Genomic DNA, 21,229 nt, shown 5'->3' with positions numbered 1-21,229 from the left:
CCCCCCGCTCTGGGGTATCCTCTCTTCCCCTGGGCCTGAGCCCACCACCCTCTTCGTATCCCAGCTGCTTCAAGCCAAACATTCTTACCATGGGGCCTGGGGGACCAGGGGGGCCTGGGGGCCCTGGTTCCACTATGATCTGGGCCTAGGAAGGGTCAGAGGTGGATTAGTCACCCATCGCTCCGTCATCCCTCACTCACCCACACTTGAGTTCATCGGACATTGGAGGAGCACTGCCTGGGTATGGGCGCCGAGCTCCCTGCTGCCCCCAGGAGGGCTCTGCCTGGTGGGAGGTCCAGTGCTGGCCTTTGGGTTCAAAGACAGGCCTCAGGCTCCCTCTCCCCCTCCCTCACTGCCCTGGGCTTAGTCAGGCCAGGTGGCCCTTGTGTCCCAAGGCTCAGGGCCCCAGCCAGCCCACAGCAGAGATCATCAGCAGCCCCCTTACCAGGCTCTCCTGTAGGTTGTCAGATGCCGGATCTCCCTTCTCCCCCTTGGGGCCGTCGGCACCCTGCAGGATAGGATGGCCTTGAGCCTTTTCTGTCCATCACCAAAATCACCATCCATGGGGCGCAGCACCTCCCCTTCCTTCCCCCATAAGGCTTCTGGGCAGCAGCAATAAGTTGGCCATTGCAGCTTAAAATAGTTTTCCTTAAATCAGTGGGTTTGTTTCCTGTGGGGCGGGGGCAGCCAGGGGCTCTGGAAGTAAAGACCTGGAGTTCAAATCCTGGCACCAGCTCTCTAGCTGAGTAAGCCTCATGGATGGACAATGGGTATGTAGTGGTGGCAGCTCTTCGCACCTAGCCACGCATGACAAGAGCAGTGCTAAAAATGATGGTGACAGAAGGTATTTATCACATGTTAGCCAATCATTCTCAGCCCTGTCCATGTGTTCCCTTGTAGGAGTGGGAGATTATCACCCCCATTTTAATTAAATTAAATTAATTAATTTTTAACATCTTTATTGGAGTATAATTGCTTTACAATGGTGTGTTAGTTTCTGCTTTATAACAAAATGAGTCGGCTATACACATACATACATCCCCATATCTCCTCCCTCTTGTGTCTCCCTCCCACCCTCCCTATCCCACCCCTCTAGGTGGTCACAAAGCACGGAGCTGATCTCCCTGTGCTATGTGGCTGCTTCCCACTAGCTATCGATTTTCCATTTGGTAGTGTATATATGTCCATGCCACTCTCTCACTTCGTCCCAGCTTACCCTTCCCCTCCCCATGTCCTCAAGTCCATTCTCTACGTCTGCGTCTTTATTTCTGTCCTGCCCCTAGGTTCTTCATAACCATTTTTTTTTTTTAGATTCCATATATATGTGTTAGTATGTGGTATTTGTTTTTCTCTTTCTGACTTACTTCACTCTGTATGACAGACTCTAGGTCCATCTACCTCACTACAAATTACTCAATTTCGTTTCTTTTTATTCACCCCCATTTTAGAGCTGAGGAAACTGAGGCCCAGGGAGGTTAGGTCACTTGCACAGGGTTCCAGAGTCAGTAAGAGATGGAACAGAATGCAAACGTGGGCTGTCAGAGCTCCCAGTCTAACCACCGGACACTAGGCGAGGCCTCCTTATTTCACCTTAAGGAGGCCTTGGGAGGTAAGTGGTAGGTCCTTCTACAGAGGAGGAAGTGGGGGCTCAGAGTTAGGGCAGCCCAGAGCTTCCCTTCAAAGGCTCGGTGGGCCAGGGCTGGGCTGAGACTAGGACCGTAGGGCCCCAGCCCCTGGCAGCCACCGTGGGGGACACGCATTCACCTTGGGACCCCTGCGTGGGGCAAGTAGGGTGAGGCCCACCCAGCCACATACCGGGAGGCCTGACAGGCCCATCTCTCCTGCTTCCCCTTTGGGTCCTATCGGCCCGGCTTCTCCTGGGTCTCCTTTCTGTCCTTTGGGACCCTGAAAACCACAGAACAAGGTACAGTAGGCACTTTCCCTCCCCCCAATGCTGGCAGGTCCCCAGAGCTTAGTCCAGGCCAAGCCAGACCCCCACCTCCTCCTTGTGGGTCCTCCCCTCCAGACCAGGTGATGAATGAGCAGAGGGGCCTGGTCGGAGACAGAGAAGGGGCAGCCCCTAGCGTGCCTCACTGCAAGCAGGGGTGCAGGGTGGGGCAGGGCGTGGAGGGGGTAGAGCAAGTGGGACTGGGACTGGGCAGCTACCAAGGGGCGCATATGGGGTTTGGGGCCAACCTTGTGCTCATATCTCAGGAGCCAACGGTGGGAGCCCCACATACAACCAACCATCCCTCAGTCACCCTTCCAGCCACCGTATTCCCTCATTCAACCAATTTTGTAACGTCCACTGTGTGCCACACATGAGGGACCCAGTGCTAAAGCACACCCATGAATGTTAAGTGGTTCTCACGGACACTGTCGAGTCTATGTAGGATCACACACACACATGTACACTTGGAATAATATCAATAACGACAGTGATACTTTTAGCTAACATTTGAAGACTCTTTGCTATTACATGCGGGCACTGCTCTCAGGTGTGTTCCATACACAGTTATTTAACCCTCATGGCAGCCCTGTTATACCATCTTCACCTGTGGGTGAGGAACTAAGGCTGCCAGAAAGTGAGTAGCTTGCCTGAGGTCTACGGGCAGAACCAGGATTTGCACACAGGCTCCAGAGCCCACTCTGTTCTGTTGCCTCTCTCCAACTCTGCGCACACGCACACGCGCGCACACACACACACACACACACACACACACACACACACACACACACAGTCCGACGCCAAGCACCGGCATCACCAAGGAAATAAAAGGCCCAGAGACCTTCTCTCCGTCGATTCCTGGAGCACCAGGCAATCCGAGTTCGCCCTGGAAGGGAATAGACAGCAAGGGGGGTTATTGTGTCCCACAGCCCCTGGCAGGAATTTGTGGCCAGGCTGCTTCCCCTGACCAGCACACCAGCCCTGGGTTGGGTCCCTGCAGTTGGAGCTTCAAGAAGATGCTCACTGGGTGTCCAGCACAGTGCCAGGCACCAACCACCCTCTCCTCCATTTCCTCAGCCCCTATGGGCAGGTGCAGCCCGTGGCTATAGTAGGTTGGTAGGTTACAGATTTGGAAGCTGAGGCTCCAGGCCACACAGCCCAGGGATGATGGCAGAGACCAGACCCTGCCTGATTTCAAAGTCTTGGGCTCCTTCTCCTGAGTCAAGTGGGCAGGTGTAAAGGATGCACGCAGGCCATAGGAATGCCTATGGAATCTACAGGACTTTGTGACGTCATGAGGGGCCGTTTATGGATTACACGTGTGAATGATCCCAGGGAGAACCCAGGGGCAAGAAGAAGGCACCCAGCTTGGTTAGGAAGGAGCAGGGCCACTTTCTCTGAGCCCCAGAAGCCAGGCCAGGGTGCTGGGAGAGAAGCAGAGGCAGAGGGGAGAGGGGAGGTGGGCCCTGGAGACAGGGGTCTGGGGGGACCACATAGCTACATCTGCACTGACCTTGGCTCCAGGGATCCCTGGTGGCCCGGGGGGCCCCTGTGGCCCAGGAGGACCCTGTGTGTGAAAGTCAAGGGGTCAGTATTCAGGTGGGGCCTCCCCATCACTCCCCACCCACCCCTACATCTGGAGGCAGCAGTGACCCTTATAGCCCCCTTCCCACCTAGTCAGGTCAGGCCTTGTGTCTTGGGGGAGGCCAGGCAGACCGCACCAGGTATCGGGTAAGACGTCACAGTGTCTAATTGCCACGAAGGGCCCAGAACCCCTCTGCCCTCAGTATAGGTTTTGTCACAACACACTCCTGCTCAAGATCCTGCGATGGCTCCCCCATTGCCTCTAGAAACAAGTGTAAAACCCTTGCTGGCATTCAAGGCCAGCCAAAGATCACATTCCCACCAGTGGCCTAGCACCGTGCTCTCTGCCTCTCCTGTGAACTCTGGTGCTGTCTGCTGGTCCTGGGCATCCCTCGGTTTCACTGGGAGGAGATGGTGTCTTCACTCCCAAATTCCTGTCCCCACCCAGGTCTCCCACAGGCCCGCTGCCCACCATTACCCCCCATACTCATGCCCCTTCACAAAGGCTGCAGCTGCCCAGCCCCCAGCCCAGCAAGTTCCAGGTCTCTTCCCTCCACCTCCTCTCACTAACCTGCCCCCACTTTTTAACAACTGAGGTATAGTTAATGTACAATATTATATAAGTTACAGGTGTACAAAATAGTGATTCAAATTTTTAAAGGTTATACTCTAGTTATAGTTATTATAAAATATTGGTTATGTTCCCTGTGTTGTACAATATATCCTTGTAGCTTATTTTAAACATAATAGTTTGTACTTCTTAATCCCTTACCCCTATATTACCCCTCCCCACTTCCTTCTCCCCACTGGTAACCACTAGTTTGTTCTCTATATGTATGAGTCTTATTTTTTGTTATATTCACTAGTTTGTTGTATTTTTTAGATTCCACATATAAGTGATATCATATAGTATTTGTCTTTCTCTGTCCAACTTATTTCACTTAGCATAATACCCTCCAAGTCCATCCATGTTGTTGCAAATGGCAAAATTTCATTTTTTTAAAATATCTGAGTAGAATTCCATTGTATGTGTGTGTATATATATACACACACATCTTTATCCATTCATCTGTTGATGAACACTTCCAATATCTTGCAACCTGTGCCTTCTTGTTGGCTCCTCCATTGAGATGCCCCTGGTCTTGCAACCTTCCTCCAGTCCACCCACCCTTCTCCAGGTTCAGGCCCAGCACATGCCTCCCTGGTGGCCTCCCTGCCTCTAGCTAACCCCACCTTTCATACCATTCCCTTCACCCATCTGTGTCTGCCCCCTGCCCATTGAATCCAGTCATTGTTCCGGCTGGCATCCAAAATCCACTTCCCGCCTCTCTGAGCTCATAGGGCTTCTCCATGCGGCTCATGCACATGCATGCCCTTGGGCCACGTCACACCACACCACGCCATGCAGGCCTGGGGTGGGCACATTACCATCAGCTTGTGCTTCCCTGAGGCCTGTAGGAGATAACTGAAATTGAAGCTCAGGTGGGATTAGGTGCTGACACCCAGTCTTGTCTCTGAGGACCACCTTTCCCCACCCTAGCTCCCCTCCCTGGTACCTGTGAGCAGCTGGCACCCAACCCCTCACTCTACCAGTGATGGGTCCCAAGTTTGCCCAGCACTGGGGCAGGGCTCAGAGGCCATACATCTCCTGAGCCTCCCAGTACAGGCCTTGTCACACTCTTCTCCCCCAGAGGTCATTAGAAGACCCAGCCCCCTCCAGCCTGTGTTCCCTAGGAAGGCCCCGGGGAGGCCCTGCCTCCTGCTTCTGAAGGGTGAGCTTCCCTTTTTGTCTTGGCCTCTGAGGAGCTCAGGGCCACATGGGCCCCATTTACAGTAGCTCTCTCAGCATCGTGCGGGTCTCCACACAGCGTTGACTTCCATATCAGGCACCTGGTGAATGTGGAGCCTCTTGTTAAGCTGCCACTGGTCCCTTGTGTAAAGAGGTGCAGGACTTATGCACAAAGTAAATGAATATTCCCTCAGAAAACAAACAGCAAGGGTGTATCAGGGTCTACCAGGAACACTACCATAAGGGCATCCAAGATCCTGCCATCGTAGTCAATTACCACCGTGTCTCCTTGCTCACCCTTGAGGCCTGGGGCACCCTGAGGCAGAAAGAAGAGGAAGAATTTCAGGGAAAAGCATGGTAGTCATTTCTGTCTTACCCAGAGAACCTAGTAACCAGGGCTGCACACAGGCCAGTGAGCTGTGGGTCAGCTCTCAGCTGTACCCTGGGCGGCCCCAGCATGGTGTCTTCTTGCATTCTCTCAGGCACTGGCACCCTGACTGAGCAATCCAGGGGCCAGGCAGGGGGTGACACAAGGGAAGGGGGATGCCTGGGGCCAACTGAGGAACACACCTCCGCCTAGCCTGGGGGTGGCTGTGATTTGCCTTCACGTGGGAACTGAAGCCCACTGAGGCCCATCCCTGCGTTCTTGAGAGAAAATGGAGAGTCTGATTTTGATGTGAAGTGCTTCAGATTTTTAAATGTTGGCAAACAAACAAAAACACCCAAACCCTCCAAAACACTGCGCGGGCCAATTAAAGACATGCCGGCTGGATGCTGCCCTTGTACCTCAGTTTCTTAACCTCAGGTGGAGACTGCACACACCAGGCACTGACACTCCCATTCGCTCCTGGTTCTGAGCACACACCCCCTACACACATGTCCACATGTATGTGTTGCACATGCATGTGTTCACACAGGCACGCATCCTCACAGGCATGTGCACTGCTGCTGGAACCTCACCTTTCATCTGAACCTCACCTCCCCACTGGACTCTTCTCTGCTAGGAGAGCAGCGGGGTCTGTGAGCACTTTGGTCAGGCCTGAGGCCATCTGCGCAGGATGGAGAGACCCAGGCCAGGGCATCATTTGCCAGCTGCCTCCACGGTCATGGCCTTCACGGAACTGTAAGGTGTACACTGAATTCCCACACTCAATGCTTAATCCAATTCCCTGGCCACCTGCACGACCAGGCTGTGGGCTTAGACTTGTGTTTTGGAGGAGGAAGGCTGCCTCTGGGAGCATAATGGGGATGTGATTGCCCAAAATCACAGGGCCAATAACAGGGGATGGGATGTAGTTCTAAAAGTGTGTTGATAGGGGCTCATCACAAAAGATCTGGAACCAGCTGCGGTGGCTGTGCTCCAGAGACAGGGGTGAACGGTGATGTGGGGCTGGGGGAAAGGCAAGGCCCCACAGGGGGAGGGTAATGCCATATGTCGCAAATCGAGGTCTATGTTTGAATACGCCAAGAAAAGAGTCTGGGAGGGCAGACACTTTCCTGGGGAGGAGGAGAAGAGGGGAGAGGATGGGACTCTTATTTTCACATCCATAGTTGAACATTTTACCAAAAGCATGTATTATGAGACTAAAAGCAAAAAAAAAAAAAAAAAAAAATCACTAATGAATTATTATTATTAAAAAAAGACTCCCAGTTCCTGCCAGCTCTTCTGGGGTCTCTGGGGGACAGGGGGCTTCAGAAGGAATCAGGCCCCTGGATCCCACTGGTGTGGCTGGGGGAAGACGGCTTACCCGCGGCCCTGTGGCTCCATCGGCGCCTGGCTGGCCGGGCTCCCCCTGTGGAGACACATGGTTGCAGCCAGGTGTGCAGGGCTGAAGCCAAAAGTTCCCCTGCCCACTCTAGTCCCCTCTTCCCCAAAGGACACAGGGCCGAGTGGACATGACTGGCATCCCAGGAATGGGGCTCCCTGAGGGAGGGCCTGTGAGACCTTCCTCTGACCCCTCGTTGTGTAGAGATGGGCCACTGAGGCCCAGAAGCCCAAGGCTACACAGTGGAGGCCTCATCACTCACCCAGACCCACTGCCACCCGCCCCCAGGTGGGCTTCTGATTGCCAATCAAACAAGACCCCTGGGCCTGGGACCTCCTGGACTCCCAACTTAAAAGGGCAAATTGGAGGTGAAACCCATCTCCCCCGTGATGGGCCTTTGGGAACCAGAGCAGTGGACTGTGATGTCACCTTGGGCCCCAGGGCTCTGTCCACGCCATTCTCTCCCTGAGGCCCCGCGCTCCCTGGCTTGCCCTGCAACAGAGGCGTGTGCTGTGAGAGAGCGCTGGGGGCAGCCTGGGGGCTGCCTGGGTCTGTGGGCTTCCAGAGTAATTCCTGAGAACGTGCCTGAGCCCAGCTGTGGGTTGGGGGGCATAGGCTCAGTGCAGCCCAGAGGACTCAGGACCAAGGCCCCCTTCTGGTTTGGTCTTGGCATATGGTTGGAGCAGCTCAGGGGCTCAGGCAGTTTGGAGGCAGGCTGGCCAGGATTTGGTGGTTGTCTTAAGGGGTTGGGGAAGCAAGGAAGATACCCAGTTCCTGCCTTGGGGACTGGGTAGAGTGGGGCCACCTAAGATGGGAACCAGAAGACTTGAGGGTGTGAGGGGAGGCAAATGGCTTGGGTGACTTGCCAGGCCCGTTGGTGAGTGGGACCCTGGCCTTACTGCTTGCCTCCCTCTGGCCTGTCCTGGTCATCAACCCATGTGCCATGATGTGAAAGGGCAGCGTAGGGCTTCACCAGGCAGGTGGGAACTGGGGAGGTGGGAGGCAGGGGGACCACTGAGGGAGGGACATGTACCTACCTTGGGCCCTGAGGGTCCTGGGAGCCCTGGCTGGCCTGGTGTCCCATCATCCCCCTGAGGAGAGAACAGTGGAGGCTGCAGCCCTCAACCTGCACACACTGGCTGGGTCCTCTGGCAGTCAGTTGGCCATCCCCCCTCTGTACTCCCCAGCACACCAGTCCACTCCTGGCAGCAGCACTGGTCATACTGGGTTGGGGCAGCACCCCTCTCCCCTCTTCGTAACTCTAGGGCAGGGGTGGGGTCAGATCCACCTCTGTCCCCTGTCCCCACTAGTCCAGAGCACACCTTAGCAGGTGTGTGCAGAAGGAATGGATGGGTGGGTGAAGGAGAGGGAATTCATTCCCTCCATCAGCAAACATCTCTGAGCACCCTCTGCAAGCCAGGCAGATGGGGTCCCTGCTCAATGAGTCAGAGGAGACTGAGGGCAAGGAAATATCCAGATAAATTCATAGCCCCATGCCGGGAAGTAGACAAGAGAATATAAGAGAATGGTGGGATAGAGAGGGACTCAGGGAGAGCATGTGTTTCAGTAGGTGGCTGCGGACGGTCCCCCGGAGGAGGGGGCAGCTTTGCTGAGCCCAGTAGGAGGAAGAGGAGGAGGAGGCCCAGCCATGGGAAGCAATGGGGGAAGATTAATCTGGGTCAGTGGTTCCCAAACTTGAGCACATGTCAGCACCACTCAGGGGGCTGCCTGAACAGAGCACGCCCACCCCCAGTGTCTCTGACTCGGGGCCTCCGGGATGGGCCCCGAACACACATGTCTAATGAGCCCCCAGTGACGCTGGTACTGCTGCTCCAGGGATCACTTTTCGAGAACCAATTTGACATGGGAACAAATCTGATACGTTTGAGTAATTGTATGTGTTTGATGTATTTCTCTAAGAGTGAGTGAATGAGTGAATGAATGAATGAATGAGATCCTGGCTTCAGAGACAGAGGTCAGAGCCGCCACCCACAGTCAGGACTTATGTTGGGTTCCGCCGTGCCCAGCCCCTGCCCTTCTCTCCAGCCACTTCCCACATCCCTGCCAAGAAGGCCATCCACAGCCACCCCCACCTTCTTTCCAGGAACACTGGGCTCACCCTGCAGGGGAGACAGTGGGGATGCAAGAGATATCAGAGCCACCTGGACACCAGGCGCCTGCTCCTCTGGTAGAAGTGGCCCTGATGACCCCCATCCAGCGCAGCCCAGAGACCCCCGAGCCCCTCAGAGAGATGCATGTGGGTGCTGGGGCTGACGGTCTTGGACTCCACTCCGACCCTGACCTGGTCCCTCCCAAGCTGAGTGACCCTGGGCAAGTCACTGCTCCTGTAAGAGGGGCCCTGACTCCCCCAGCCTCAGAGGGTGGTTGTGAGATTAGAGGGAATGCATTGAAGGCCCTTGACTCCCAGCAGGCACTCACTAAAGGGGGCTCCTCTCCCACCTTTCCCTCCTGCTCAGTCCAGGGGCTCTGGCTCCTTCAGGGAGGACCATAGCCTGCCTTCCCACCCTGGCAGGTGCTGCTCAAGGAGGGAAGAAAAGAGAGCTGACAAGCTAATGGATTTTATTATTCGATCCTCACAACTTGCTGTGAAGGAAAGGCAGGAAAAGTTTATCATGACCCCATTTGACAGATGAGTAAACTGAGGCACAGAGAGATGAGGTCACTTGCCTAAGGTTACAGAACTTGGTCTTCTAACCCTGCCACTTTGGCTTCAGTGGGGGTGGGGGAGGGGAAGGTGGTGGGGTGAGGGAGCCCCCCACCCCAGGCCTGAGACAGAAGTGAGAGGAGCTTACCTTGGGCCCTGGGGGTCCACTCGGGCCCTGGAATGAGAGAAGAAGGGGTGCTAAACATGATCCCAGACAGGGCTCCCGGGCTGTCTTCCTTAGCATCCTTGTTTTATAAAGGGTGACACCAAGTCCCAGAGGGCAGGCAGAGCTGTCTCTGGAACCCGGCTGTGCCACCCATTCATATCTTGGACAGAAATCTGCTTTAGATCTCAAGCAGTGACAAGTGGACTGCAGGCTCCCTCCCAGGGGTCTGGGTCTGTGAGAATTCTGCTGGGGCTGGAGTCCTGGCCCATCTGCTCCCCACAGGTGGTGGGGGGGCAAGAGTGCAGGTGTGCACACACATACAGCCGCACACCCAACCCCGATGTGGGTGTGTGTGGGAGAGGGGCTTCTGGGCCTGGAACCACGGTCCTGCCAGCCCGGACCTCTGAAATGCCCTGGATACTGACCGTCTCGCCATCTTGTCCAGCTTCTCCTTTGGCACCCTGAGGAGGCATAAGAGGAGAGCAATGAGGGGAGGCAGGGGCTCACAGTTGACTGAGCCCCCATCTCCCGCCAGACCCTGGGCTGGGGCTGCAAGTACATTTTGTCCTCACCAAACTTCTGAAAAGTGGGCATCACTGTCCCCACCCCACAGACAAGAAAGTTGAGACTCAGGGAATTATATGCCCAACATGATAAGGAATTGGTGAGACAATTGAGTAGCTTCCCTGACAGGGGACCCTGGTGGCAGTTTGGTGGAGGTGCCAGCTCTGCATTGGAGGGAAAGTACAGGTTGGAGCCCCTGGGTGAAGGAAAGAGGCAGTACAATGAGATTTGGTCTCCGGTATTGGGGTTAGGACTATGGGAGGACAACTGAGGCTTAGTTAGTAGGAGAAAGAGAGAGAGAGGTAAAGAAAAAGCAGAGAGATAAAAAGAAAGAGAGAGAGACTGAGAGGGAGAGAGAGAGAGAGGGAGAAGAGGTTGGTAGAGATCTGCAGAGACAGCAGCCTCATAGGGGTCTCCAGGTGTAGATTGGGACTGAGACTATAACCAAGGTTAGGGTTAGGGTCTATGAATCTATGTGGGGTTAGAGTGTGGGGATAAGAGCTGGGTCAGAGTCTGTAGGGGTGAGAGTTAGGGTCTGGATAACAATCTGAATTGGGGGTGTGGATCTGGATTTGGGAGTGAGTTTGGGGTCAAGGTCTAAATTGGGGTTAAGGACCTGGTTAGTGTCAGATTTAAGGTGTGACTGGAGTAAGAGTCTGGGTGGGTGTTTGGGATAGGGCTAGGGTTGGCATTGATTCTAGGATCAGGGTTTGGAGTTTTGGTAAGTACAGAACCACGTCCTGGGTGGTCCAGCTCCGTGCTCTCTCTTACCACTGGGCCTGGTGCTCCCCTGGGGCCATCTTTCCCAGTGTCGCCAGGAGGGCCCCGGGCCCCAGGGGGTCCTGGGGGCCCTGGAGGCCCAGCAGCTCCATCTTGCCCTTGATCTCCCTGAAAGAGATGGGGCCCAGCATGACTCTGAGGCTGAGGGGAAGGGGTTCTGGCCTCAGAGAGAGGCCCCCTCAGATGGGCGGCCAGATGCCTTCACCTTCCCAGCCCTTGGCAGGCTCAGAGGAAAGGGGTTTGTTATTGGGCCTCTTGCCACTTCTTGGTGGCCACACAAAGGGACAGGTCCCTATACCTCTGCATAAGAGGCCAAGAAGATCTTGTACACTCCACGGCATGCTCCATGTCTCCAGCTCTCAGTGCCTGAAGCCCAGCTACGGTGTTTAGGTGAGAGATGAGACACACTAGGTGTGGGACAAAGCACAAGTGCCCAACCAGCGCCCTTCCTTCTGGAATGGGGACTGTAAGCCTCCTGAAAGACCTTCCTGGTCGGTCAGCTCCAGCTTTATTAAGTGATAGAGGCACACCCTTGGGCATTTGTCCCAGATAAACAGAAACATGTTCGCACAAAAGCCCATACATGAATGTTCACAGCAGCTTTATTCATAATAGCTCCAAACAGGAAACAATCCAAATGTCCTTCAATGGTGAATGATTAAACAACTGGGGTACATCCATGTCATGGAATACTGCTCAGCAGTAAATAGAAAGGAACAAAGTACTGACACATGTAGCAACTTGGATGCATCTCAAAAGATTTATGCTGAGTGAAAAAAGCCAATCTCAGAAGTTGGCTACTAGATGACTGCATCTACATGAGATTCTTGGAATGCAAATTTATAGAGATGGAGCACAGATCAGTGGTTGCCAGGGGTTAGGCATGGGGGCAGGGAGGGAGGTAACTACAGCTATAAAAAGATAGCAGGAGGGATCTTTGGGTGGTGGTTGCACAAATCTCAAGGGTGATAAAACTGCATGGAAATAAGTAGACGCACAAATAAGTAAAATGGGTGAAAATGGAATAAGGTTGGCAGATTATATCAGTGTCAATTTCCTGGTTGTGAGGTTGTACTACAGCAATGCAAGATGTCACCATTGGGGGAAACTGGATGATGGGTACACGGGGTATTATTTATTACAACTGCCTGTGAAATCTTAATTATCTCAAAAAAAAAAAAAAAGAGCGACAAAGGACCACACCATCTCTCTCATGCAGCACCAAATCCCTCACTCTTGGCAGTGTTAGTAATGGGTCAGACCTCAGGCAGCCAGAGCCCTCACCTTGTGGCCCCACCTGCAAGGAGGAGAGGAGGAGAGACCACAGTGCCCCCAGCACTTCCTGCTGCCTCAGTGGTGCCCGCCCAGCACTGGCTCAGGACACAGTAATGTGGCACATCTGGCTCAGTGCCAGCAGTTCCTAACCTTCCTGTCACCAAGAAAGGAAGAAGCCTTTTGTGGATTGGGCCCCTGCTGTGTGCCCAAGCTCTGAGGAGTGAGGCCTACCTGGAGGTTATCTCACCTAACCCTGCGACCACCTGGCCAGGGCACTGCTATTGTCCCATTTTACAGATGGAGTAGCCAGTGGTCAGAGAATGTAATCATTTACCCAAGGTTACAGAGCTAGGAAAGGCACTGTCTCCTCTGACCACTGAGGCAAGAGTCTCTTTTAGACAGTATTTTTCATCTGTGACCCCACAATATGAGAGAACTTGGTTCTCTAGACCACTGCACTTAAGACATAGCTCACTTGTTTTCCTAATTAAAAAATTAACTGAAGCTTGCAATGTCCACCATGCAGATCTTCTGATCAGTCTGACTCAGCCAGGGTCCTGACCAAGAAGATAGAATTCCAGCCAAAAGACAACTGAGTTTGGTAAGGTCACCCAACCAGAGTGGCAATAGTCGTGGGTCATTTCTGTCTCATTTTACACTGTGTTAGGAATCAGCTGAAGATACTCCGTCCACTGCTGCTCCTTTAATAGCTCAAGGGCTCAGGGTGGGAACCACTGGCCTGGAAGCTCCTTACCAAGGCAGAAAATGGGTGTAGATACTTGAGCAGGTTCTAGAAGAGGTTTAGGGTCTTCTCCTGAGTTACTTGGAATGAGGCTGGTCAGCCTCCTCCTCCTCCTCCCACCAGGATCGGATGGCTGAGGTCTCCCCCGGGAACGTGGGGTGAGTCGAGGGGAATGTACACACCAGCAGCCCAGACTCCGCCAGTCTACCTTGAGGATTCGGCGATTGTACACGTGATGGTCTCTACTTATAAATCCTGGACTGAGCCTCGGGAAAACCATCTAGTTGGCAAAGAGGTGTGTGATGAGAAAGGCAGGAGGGTGATTTAGAAACGACCAGGCTATTTCTGGAGGCAAAGCCACTTAACCCCACCTGGAGAGAGGAAGCCTGGTCATTGGAAGTGGCAGAACACATTCTCCAAACATGGGTGCTATCCTTGCTCCCATCCCACGGGCTCCTCTTCAATGGGACCTTGCACTCCCCCAAGAGCTGGAGTCCATTTCTCCACCCTCTTGACTTGGGTGGGCCCTGTGACTGCTGTGACCAATAGAATGCAGTGGACGTGCTACTGTTTCCGTTCTGGAGGTAGCTCTTAACTGGTCTCGTGCCGCTTAGAATGCTGCTCTTGGGAAGCCCCTTTAGAAATGCCCCCACCAGCCTGGGGAAAGCCTGAGCTGCACAGAGATCCACGAGTGGGCATCCCCAGCTACGCTCCCCGCGAAATTGCCAAGACCTGCTTTGTGGGGCCCATCCAGCAGAGGTCTCCACTCTGCTTCAGCCTCCGTTGAGGAGAACCCTGGTTCGGAACAAGGCACTTCTGGGTGCCTGGACTCAGGGGGCATGAAGGGCTAGAAGTGGGCTGGACAGAGACTCTGATCTACTGTTCCCACTTGGGGTGCCAGGTGCCCACTTTCCTGATTGCCATGAATCTTCACCTCAGTGGCTTGGGGTCAAGGATGTCATCCCCATTCACAGTTGGAGAAACTGAGTCTCAGAGGGGAAGGTGACTCACTCCAGGTCACTCAGCTGGTAAGTGGCAGAGCTGAACTCTGGGCTCAGGGCTGCTGGCTACATCCACAGTCTTCCCTCTTCCTGGGTGCCAGCTGCCCTCAGGAAGATCAGTCTCCAGTCTGGGCCCAGTGCCAGCCCCACTGTCTGCCCATCTATGGTGATAAGGGTGACTGGATGTCTGCCAGAGAGTCCCTGTCTGTGCAGGGTCGGCAGCCTCGGCCAAATCAAGGTGCTTGGGGCTTCCACCCAGCGGATGTTGAAGTGAAAACAGGCAGCGAGATAGACCACGGGTGGGGAGGGGCTGCTTGCTCACTTTTCTCTGTGATAAGCATAGGGATCCAGAAGAAACGCTAGGTATACCTTATCATGATATGAAACAAACCATGTGGGATCAGGGGAGGGTCTTGCTCAGTTCTTACCCGGGGGCCAAAGTCTCCTGGTACACCCTAGGAACAAAAAACAGGGTGATACATCACCACTACTTTTATTACTACTTCACATGTGTGGAGCATTTGCTCTGTGCTCAGGGCTTCATATACACAGTCTCACTTCATTCTAAGAAAAAAAACATAAAGGTTCTATGTCATCTCCATTTCCAATGAGGAAACTGAGGCACAGAGAGGCTAAGTAACTTCCTCAAGGTCACACAGCTAGTAGATCCAGGGCTTGGAGCCAGGTGGTCTGTTATCTATTGGCAGCCCCCAGACACAGCAGAGTGGAACCCCCGAACCTGGGAATAATGAGGGATGATAACTGATTTACTGTTTTAAGCCACCAAGTTTTGGGGCAGTATGCTATGTAGCAGTAGATGCCAAGACTTCAATTTCTCTCTGTTTTCAAAGCCTCTACCTTAATCATTTCTATGACTCGGTGGCATCAGCCAGAATTGGCAAGAAGGCAATCACTGTACCTGCCAACTGCACGAGTGTCTCATCATCTACAAAGAACATTCAGACGGTTACCTCACGTAGTCTCTCCCATGAGAGGTTGGTTTTAATTTACAGATGGAGAAACTGAGGCCCAGAGAGCTGGGTAACTTGCCAAAGGCCACACAGTTGGTGGTGGAGCTGTAATGCAAACCTGAGGCTCTGAACACCAGATCCTGTGCCTTGCTCAGCCCTGAGGGTGGACCGGAACCCTGGCTGCCCTGACCTATGCGGGCCACATAGCAGTGGCGCAGCCCAGCCCAGCCCTGCCCTGCCCTGCCTTAGAAATGCCCTGTCGGTTCTACAACACCCAGGTCTGTTATGGCCCCTCCCTCCCCTGACTCCACTGTGGGACACACAGGTCTCCCCTCTCTCCTGCTCCCCTCCAAGTCACTTGGAGTTCCCAGCCCTCCAGGAGTCTGACTGTGACATTTAGTGCCAAATGTCAGGGAAGACCTTCTCACAAAGGGCTGCAAAGGGTTAGCTCTCTGCCATTTGTTTTCCTGGGGGGGTGTCCTCCCCACAAAGAATGCCATCAACAGTCAGTGTTCAATTCCACAGGCTCTTCTGGCACCTTCCCCTTTTCAGGATTGATTATTTTGGAAACTCATCATTCTGGGTAGACTGTGCTTTGAGTTTTGTTACACTCTGGTGCCAGGAGAACTCGGATTCAACCCTCCAGGTACTTTAAATTGTCAAATGTAAGCCTTGTAACCACTTTAGGAGGTAGGAACCACTAGCCCCACCTCACAGATGAGGAAAGTAAGGCTCCAGGAGGGGATGTAACTTGCCCAAGGTCACACTCTGGAGCTGGGGTTTGAAGGCAGATTTCTGGCCTCCTTTATCAGCCTACTGCATCTGGACAGCTTCCAGCATCACTTACCTTTTCTCCTTTGGGGCCTGGAAGTCCCTGGAGAAGGAAGATAGAGAAAGAACAGGAGTGAGTGAAGAGCACTAGGCTAGCCCCCTTCTATCTTCCCTGAGGCTTTGAGGGCAGAAGGGCCTGTGAGGCTGAGCAGAGCTGTGGGCAGCTGAGTGAAAAAACATACACGCCTATCAGCCTTTATGAGGGCTGCCTGTGCTGGCCCCAAGGAAGCTCTGAACCTCAGTGCTCACCACAAGGAGGACAGGAGACTGGGGTGGTCACTGGCATCCTCTCTGGACAGGGGCACATGTGCTAGTCATTTCCCCCAGAGAACAGAGCCCTCCCTGCTCAGCACCCATTGTGCCCAGGTACCAGTGAGGAGGTCACTGTCTTCACAGTCTGGGGGTGTGTGGATGTGGAGGTGGCTCCCTGCAGGCCATGATGGCTGCCATCACTCTCTGGCTGCAGGGAAATGTGTCTCTTTCAGTCTTGCCAAGTTACCAGGACTTCTAGGGAAGCTGGTCAGGCCACACACAAGGCACCAACTGTGGAGCTCAGAGACCCTGGGGTGGGGGCCAGGCTGCAGTGGGCCAGCTTGGGGTTCACACTCTTGGTCAGGGACCTCGATCACTGGCCTCCTTCCCAAAACATCCATGTTCCCTGCAGGTAGTGATGGATTCGCTCTTTCACTCATCCATCTAGGTAGTGGGTTCTTTCTTCCCCTTTAATAATGCACTCATCATCAGTCAGCTCTTCAATCATTTGTTCATTCATTCATTTTTTTCACTCGTCTGCTCAACCATCATGCATTTATCCATCCACTAACTCATCTACTCTTCCATGCATCCAACTGTGTGTACAATTCATTACCTCATTTGACTCTTCTTCCATCCACCCATCCATTCATCCATCCATCTGTCCATCTGTTCATCAATCTATTCATCCATCTGTACTTCCTTCCTTCCATCCATATCCAATTATTCATTTTATTATGCTGTCTCTGTGTGCATCTTATTCATTCTGCTAAATATGCCAGTGGACCATATGCTTCTGGTCCAGGTGTTGAGAACTCTTCAGCCTGATGTCACCATCTAAGTCTTCAGACTGTATGAGGGGATGCTTTGTGCCGGGGGTCTGCTGGGAGGGCCTTCTGTGTTTTGAGGGCTGACTGGGCACCAGGGACAGTGCTGTTCACAGTTCTTTGCATCCCCAGCATCCCTGTGGGGAGAATTAATATGCCTGTTTGACAAACAGAAGCCTCAGGCTGGGGAGGTGAAGAGGCCTCCTCAAGGTTGCACAGTCAGCAGGTGGTGGAGCTGGATTTAAACTCAAGTCTGATGGTCAAATAGCTTCTCTCCATGCTAAACCAGGTTCTTAGTGGCCCTTCTCTCTGGCATCCATGGTAACTCCCAACCCCAGGGGCAGCCCCATCCCAGGACCACCTACAACTGCCCTGTTATCACTTACGGGCTTGCCATCCAGACCCAGTGGTCCCTGGAAAACGAGAAAGAGAGAGAGAGAGAGAGAGAGTGAGAGAGAGAGTGAGAGAGCACAGAGGTTACACACAGGAAAGGCATTTCTTCTGTGTTTTATGACCCAGAGGCACAATTGAGTGACAAGAGACCAAAGCCTGCCCCGAGCCCATGGTCTTGGGTACATTTCACGTGGACTCAGGGTGGGGGCATCTCTGTGCTGTTTGTTGTCCAGAATCCCCTCCTCTGATAACAGAGCCCGTTTCTTCTCCAAAGCCACCCCCATCCACCCTATAGGGTTTGGACATGTGACCATATTCCCTCGGCCAGGGTGAGTAGTTCAGGTATGAGTGTCATGCCTGGGACTTTGAATGGTGGAGCTTTAGAAGAAAGAGGATTCTTTTCTCCTGATGGGGTTAATCCTGGAGCTCCTGGGGGCACCACATGGCTTGAGAAAGAGCCAGCAGAGAGGAAGGCAGAGCTGAGAGACAGAGAGAAAGGCACGCAAAGGGCCTGAAGCTGAAACTACCTCTGCATACTTCTTTCTGTTTGTCAGCGAATACATTTCTTTCCTTAAGCCAGTTTGAATTGAGTTTCTGTCACTTGTAACTTGTTAGGGACTGAATGTGTCCCCCCCAAATTCATATGTTGAAACCTAACCCCCAATGGGATAGTATGTGGAGGTGGGGCTTTTGAGAAGTGATTAGGTCATGAAGGTGGAGCCTTCATGAATGAGATTAGTGCCCTTATAAAAAGGACCCCAGAGAGCTCTCTAGCCCTCTCTCCCCACCATGTGAGAACACAGTGAGAAGTTGAAAGTCTGCAACCCAGAAGAGGGCCCTCACCAGAACCCGACTGTGCTGGCACTCTGATCTCAGACTTCCCAGCCTCCAGAACTGAAGAGATAGATTTCTGTGGTTTATAAGCCATGCAGTCTATGGTACTTTCTTAGAGTAGCCTGAACTAAGACATAACAAGAAGAGTCTTGAAAGCTCTTTCAGCTCCCTGCACTGCTGTGGTCTTTGAAGGCAAAAGTCAAATAATACAAGGGTGGGTCTAGAGAGCTGGGGCCTCTCAGTGGTCTGGGGGCTTTGTGGTATCTTCAGACGGCTGGTGACCACTACCCAAAAGCTCCCACTGTCCACCCACCTGACAAAGCCTCACTGGATTCCTCTACACCCTTGTGGAGGTGTAGAGGAACCCAATGGGGGCGCCATGGACTGGGTCCACCTGCCTGCTGGGTCCAATGGTAAACAGCCAGTTTCCCTGGCTGGGTCTCCAGACTGCCCTGGCCGACAGCCATCTGCAGATTCCCCAGATGCTGTGAGAGCGACTGCTCCTTGGTGCCCTCACTCAAGGGCCTCACTCCAGGCAGGAAACCAGGGCAATTCTGAAAATTGGTCTCCTAAGTGCTTCTGCCATTCCCTTCACATTCAGTTGAGGGTCTGGATGTCAGGGTGATGGCCTGGGGGCAGCTGGGGTCCCAGGAGAGGGGGAGTGGGGCCATTCCAAGGTCTTGGGGGCCCAGGCTCTGGGGGCTCCTGGTCAGGTGCAGTTTCGGTCCCCACCATCTGCAGCTCATCAGAAGCTGTCCTAGCTGGCCTGTCTCCTTGGGCCAGCTCCTGGCTGTCCTGACCTGGATCCGTATGAAAAGCCTCTTCCCTTTAGCAGTCCTCTAAAAGTAGGTCCTGCCCCTCATCTACCCCTCCATGCTCAGGCCCTGCTAGGCCTCCTCAGGGCCATGTCCCTCTGGGCATCTCTATGGGGGACCCCTCACCCTAGCCCTCTCAGCTGCCATAACACAGAGGGCCCAGTCCCATCCTGGGTCTCTTCTGGGGGCTATTGGTGGCCTCCACACTCTGCCTGAATCACAACAGAAGCCCTGTGTAAGGAAGGTGTTATCATACCCATCTTACAGAGGAGGAAACTGAGGCCCAGTGAGGGGAAGGCCTTGCCCCAGGCCATGCAGCCAGAAGAAGTGGGGGCTGGAGCCGACACGGCAGGCACTTCAGTTCTGTGTCCACACTACACTCAAGCCACGGCAGTGGTCTTGCCTGGCCCCTGGCCACTCTCCCCTCTTGTCTGCCCTTGCATGCTTCTGTTCAAACCTTCCCTGCTCTGTCCCATTGCCCACTGGATCTCGCCTGCCCACGGGCCCCCAGTCACCTTGTCCAGTGTGGTTGCCACTGCAGACTCTGTGCCCAGGCCCTGCATGTGTCTGTCCATCCTGCTGACCTGAGCCCAAACACAGTGCAAACTTTGCCCCTCTCTATTCTGCATGGATTAAAAAACGCCATAATGCAGATGGAAATTAAAGATGCAGTTTAGAACTAAGTAAAGCTCCTTCCTTTTCAAGAAGTAACAAGTGTTGGTGAGGATGTGGAGAAAAAGGAAGCCCTGTGTGCTACTGGTGGGAATGTAAATTGTGCAGCCACTATGGAAAACAGTATGGAGGTTCCTCAAATAATAAAGCCACCTTATGATCTAGCAATTCCACTTCAGGGTATTTATTCAAAGAAAATGAAAACAGTAATTTGAAAAGATATCTGTACCCCCACTGTAGCATTATTTACAATAGCCAAGACATAGAAACAACCTAAGTGTCCATCGATGGATGAATGGATAAAGAAGATGTGGTACACACACACACACACACACTGGAATACTATTCAGCCATAAAAAAGAATGAAATCTTGCCTTTTGCAACAACATGGATGGAACTTGAGGTGCATTATGCTAAGTAAAAAAGTCAGGCAGAGAAAGAGAAATACCACATGATCTCACTTATATGTGGAATCTAAAACAAAACAACAGCAAAAAACCCCACGCTTCTAGATACAGAGAACAGATTAGAGGTTGCCAGAAGGAAGGGGGCGTGGGTGTGGGTGAAATGGATGAAGGGGTCAAAAGGTACAACATTCTAGTTACAAGAGTTCTAGGGATGTAATGTACAGCAATGAGGACTCTAGTTTACACTACTGTATTGTATACTTGAAAGTTGCTAAGAGAGTAGATCTTAAATGTCCTCATCACAAGAAACAAAACAAAACAAACAAAAAAGGAGACTAAGGTGCAGCTTAGAACTAAATAAAGCTCTTTTCTTCATATGTCAGGAGGGAGAACACAGCAGGCCTCACTGCTAAGTCACCAGCAGCAGCTGTGACATGAGCAGGCCTTGGAACTGGACAGCGTGATGAGTCCAAGGTGTCCCTGATAAAGGCCAGGACACAGAGCAGGGTTCGCTTTGGACTTGACTCTGCATCCCTCACAGGATTTGCCCTTGCCACAGCCCTGGGAGACAGGTGCCATGCCCCCTCCTGCAGATGAAGAAGCTGAGTCAGTGGGATTGTCCAAGGGCTTGAAATAGGTTCCACTCTCTATGGAGTGCTCCCTCTTCTGCAGCACAGGGTAGTGGGGGTGACAGATGGCTGTCCAGGGAACCTAGGGAGAAGGTTCATAGGCTTTGCCTTCTTTCCAGGATTCCTGGTACATCTGTCTCCCTCACTGAGCAGACCCTCCCTGGGCAAGGGCTCCCTGGACCCTCTTTCACTTTGACCCTCTGCTAGGGCCAGTTCCAGCTGACGTGAAGCATGCAGCGCCATGGTGCCCTGCTTTTCTAGAAGTGTCCACTGCAGAAGGGAGCCTGGGGATGTTGCCTTGGCTTTGACTCCAGAGGG

At 53.1% G+C, this 21,229-nt stretch overlaps 1 protein-coding gene across 1 annotated transcript in view; it reads right to left on the bottom strand.

Moving 5' to 3' along the window:
* COL23A1 (collagen type XXIII alpha 1 chain) overlaps positions 1-21,229 on the bottom strand; it is a gene marked incomplete at its 5' end in the record, with an annotated part of 352,130 nt that overhangs the window by 6,959 nt on the left and 323,942 nt on the right. Inside the window, 16 exons of the mRNA XM_082837159.1 lie at positions 89-145; positions 446-508; positions 1,816-1,905; positions 2,790-2,834; positions 3,462-3,515; positions 5,560-5,637; positions 7,070-7,114; positions 7,517-7,579; positions 8,125-8,178; positions 9,181-9,207; positions 9,901-9,927; positions 10,344-10,379; positions 11,254-11,370; positions 14,709-14,735; positions 16,099-16,125; positions 17,548-17,574. Of these exons, the coding sequence (XP_082693285.1) occupies positions 89-145; positions 446-508; positions 1,816-1,905; positions 2,790-2,834; positions 3,462-3,515; positions 5,560-5,637; positions 7,070-7,114; positions 7,517-7,579; positions 8,125-8,178; positions 9,181-9,207; positions 9,901-9,927; positions 10,344-10,379; positions 11,254-11,370; positions 14,709-14,735; positions 16,099-16,125; positions 17,548-17,574 (837 nt within the window). The remainder of the gene's footprint in view (positions 1-88; positions 146-445; positions 509-1,815; positions 1,906-2,789; positions 2,835-3,461; positions 3,516-5,559; positions 5,638-7,069; positions 7,115-7,516; positions 7,580-8,124; positions 8,179-9,180; positions 9,208-9,900; positions 9,928-10,343; positions 10,380-11,253; positions 11,371-14,708; positions 14,736-16,098; positions 16,126-17,547; positions 17,575-21,229) is intronic.

Source organism: Leucopleurus acutus (genome assembly GCF_964270905.1).
Source record: "Leucopleurus acutus genome assembly, chromosome: 3".
NCBI classification, from domain to species: domain Eukaryota; kingdom Metazoa; phylum Chordata; class Mammalia; order Artiodactyla; family Delphinidae; genus Leucopleurus; species Leucopleurus acutus.
The sequence above is the reverse complement of the archived record's forward strand: the minus strand, read 5'-3'. Positions and strand labels throughout refer to the sequence as shown.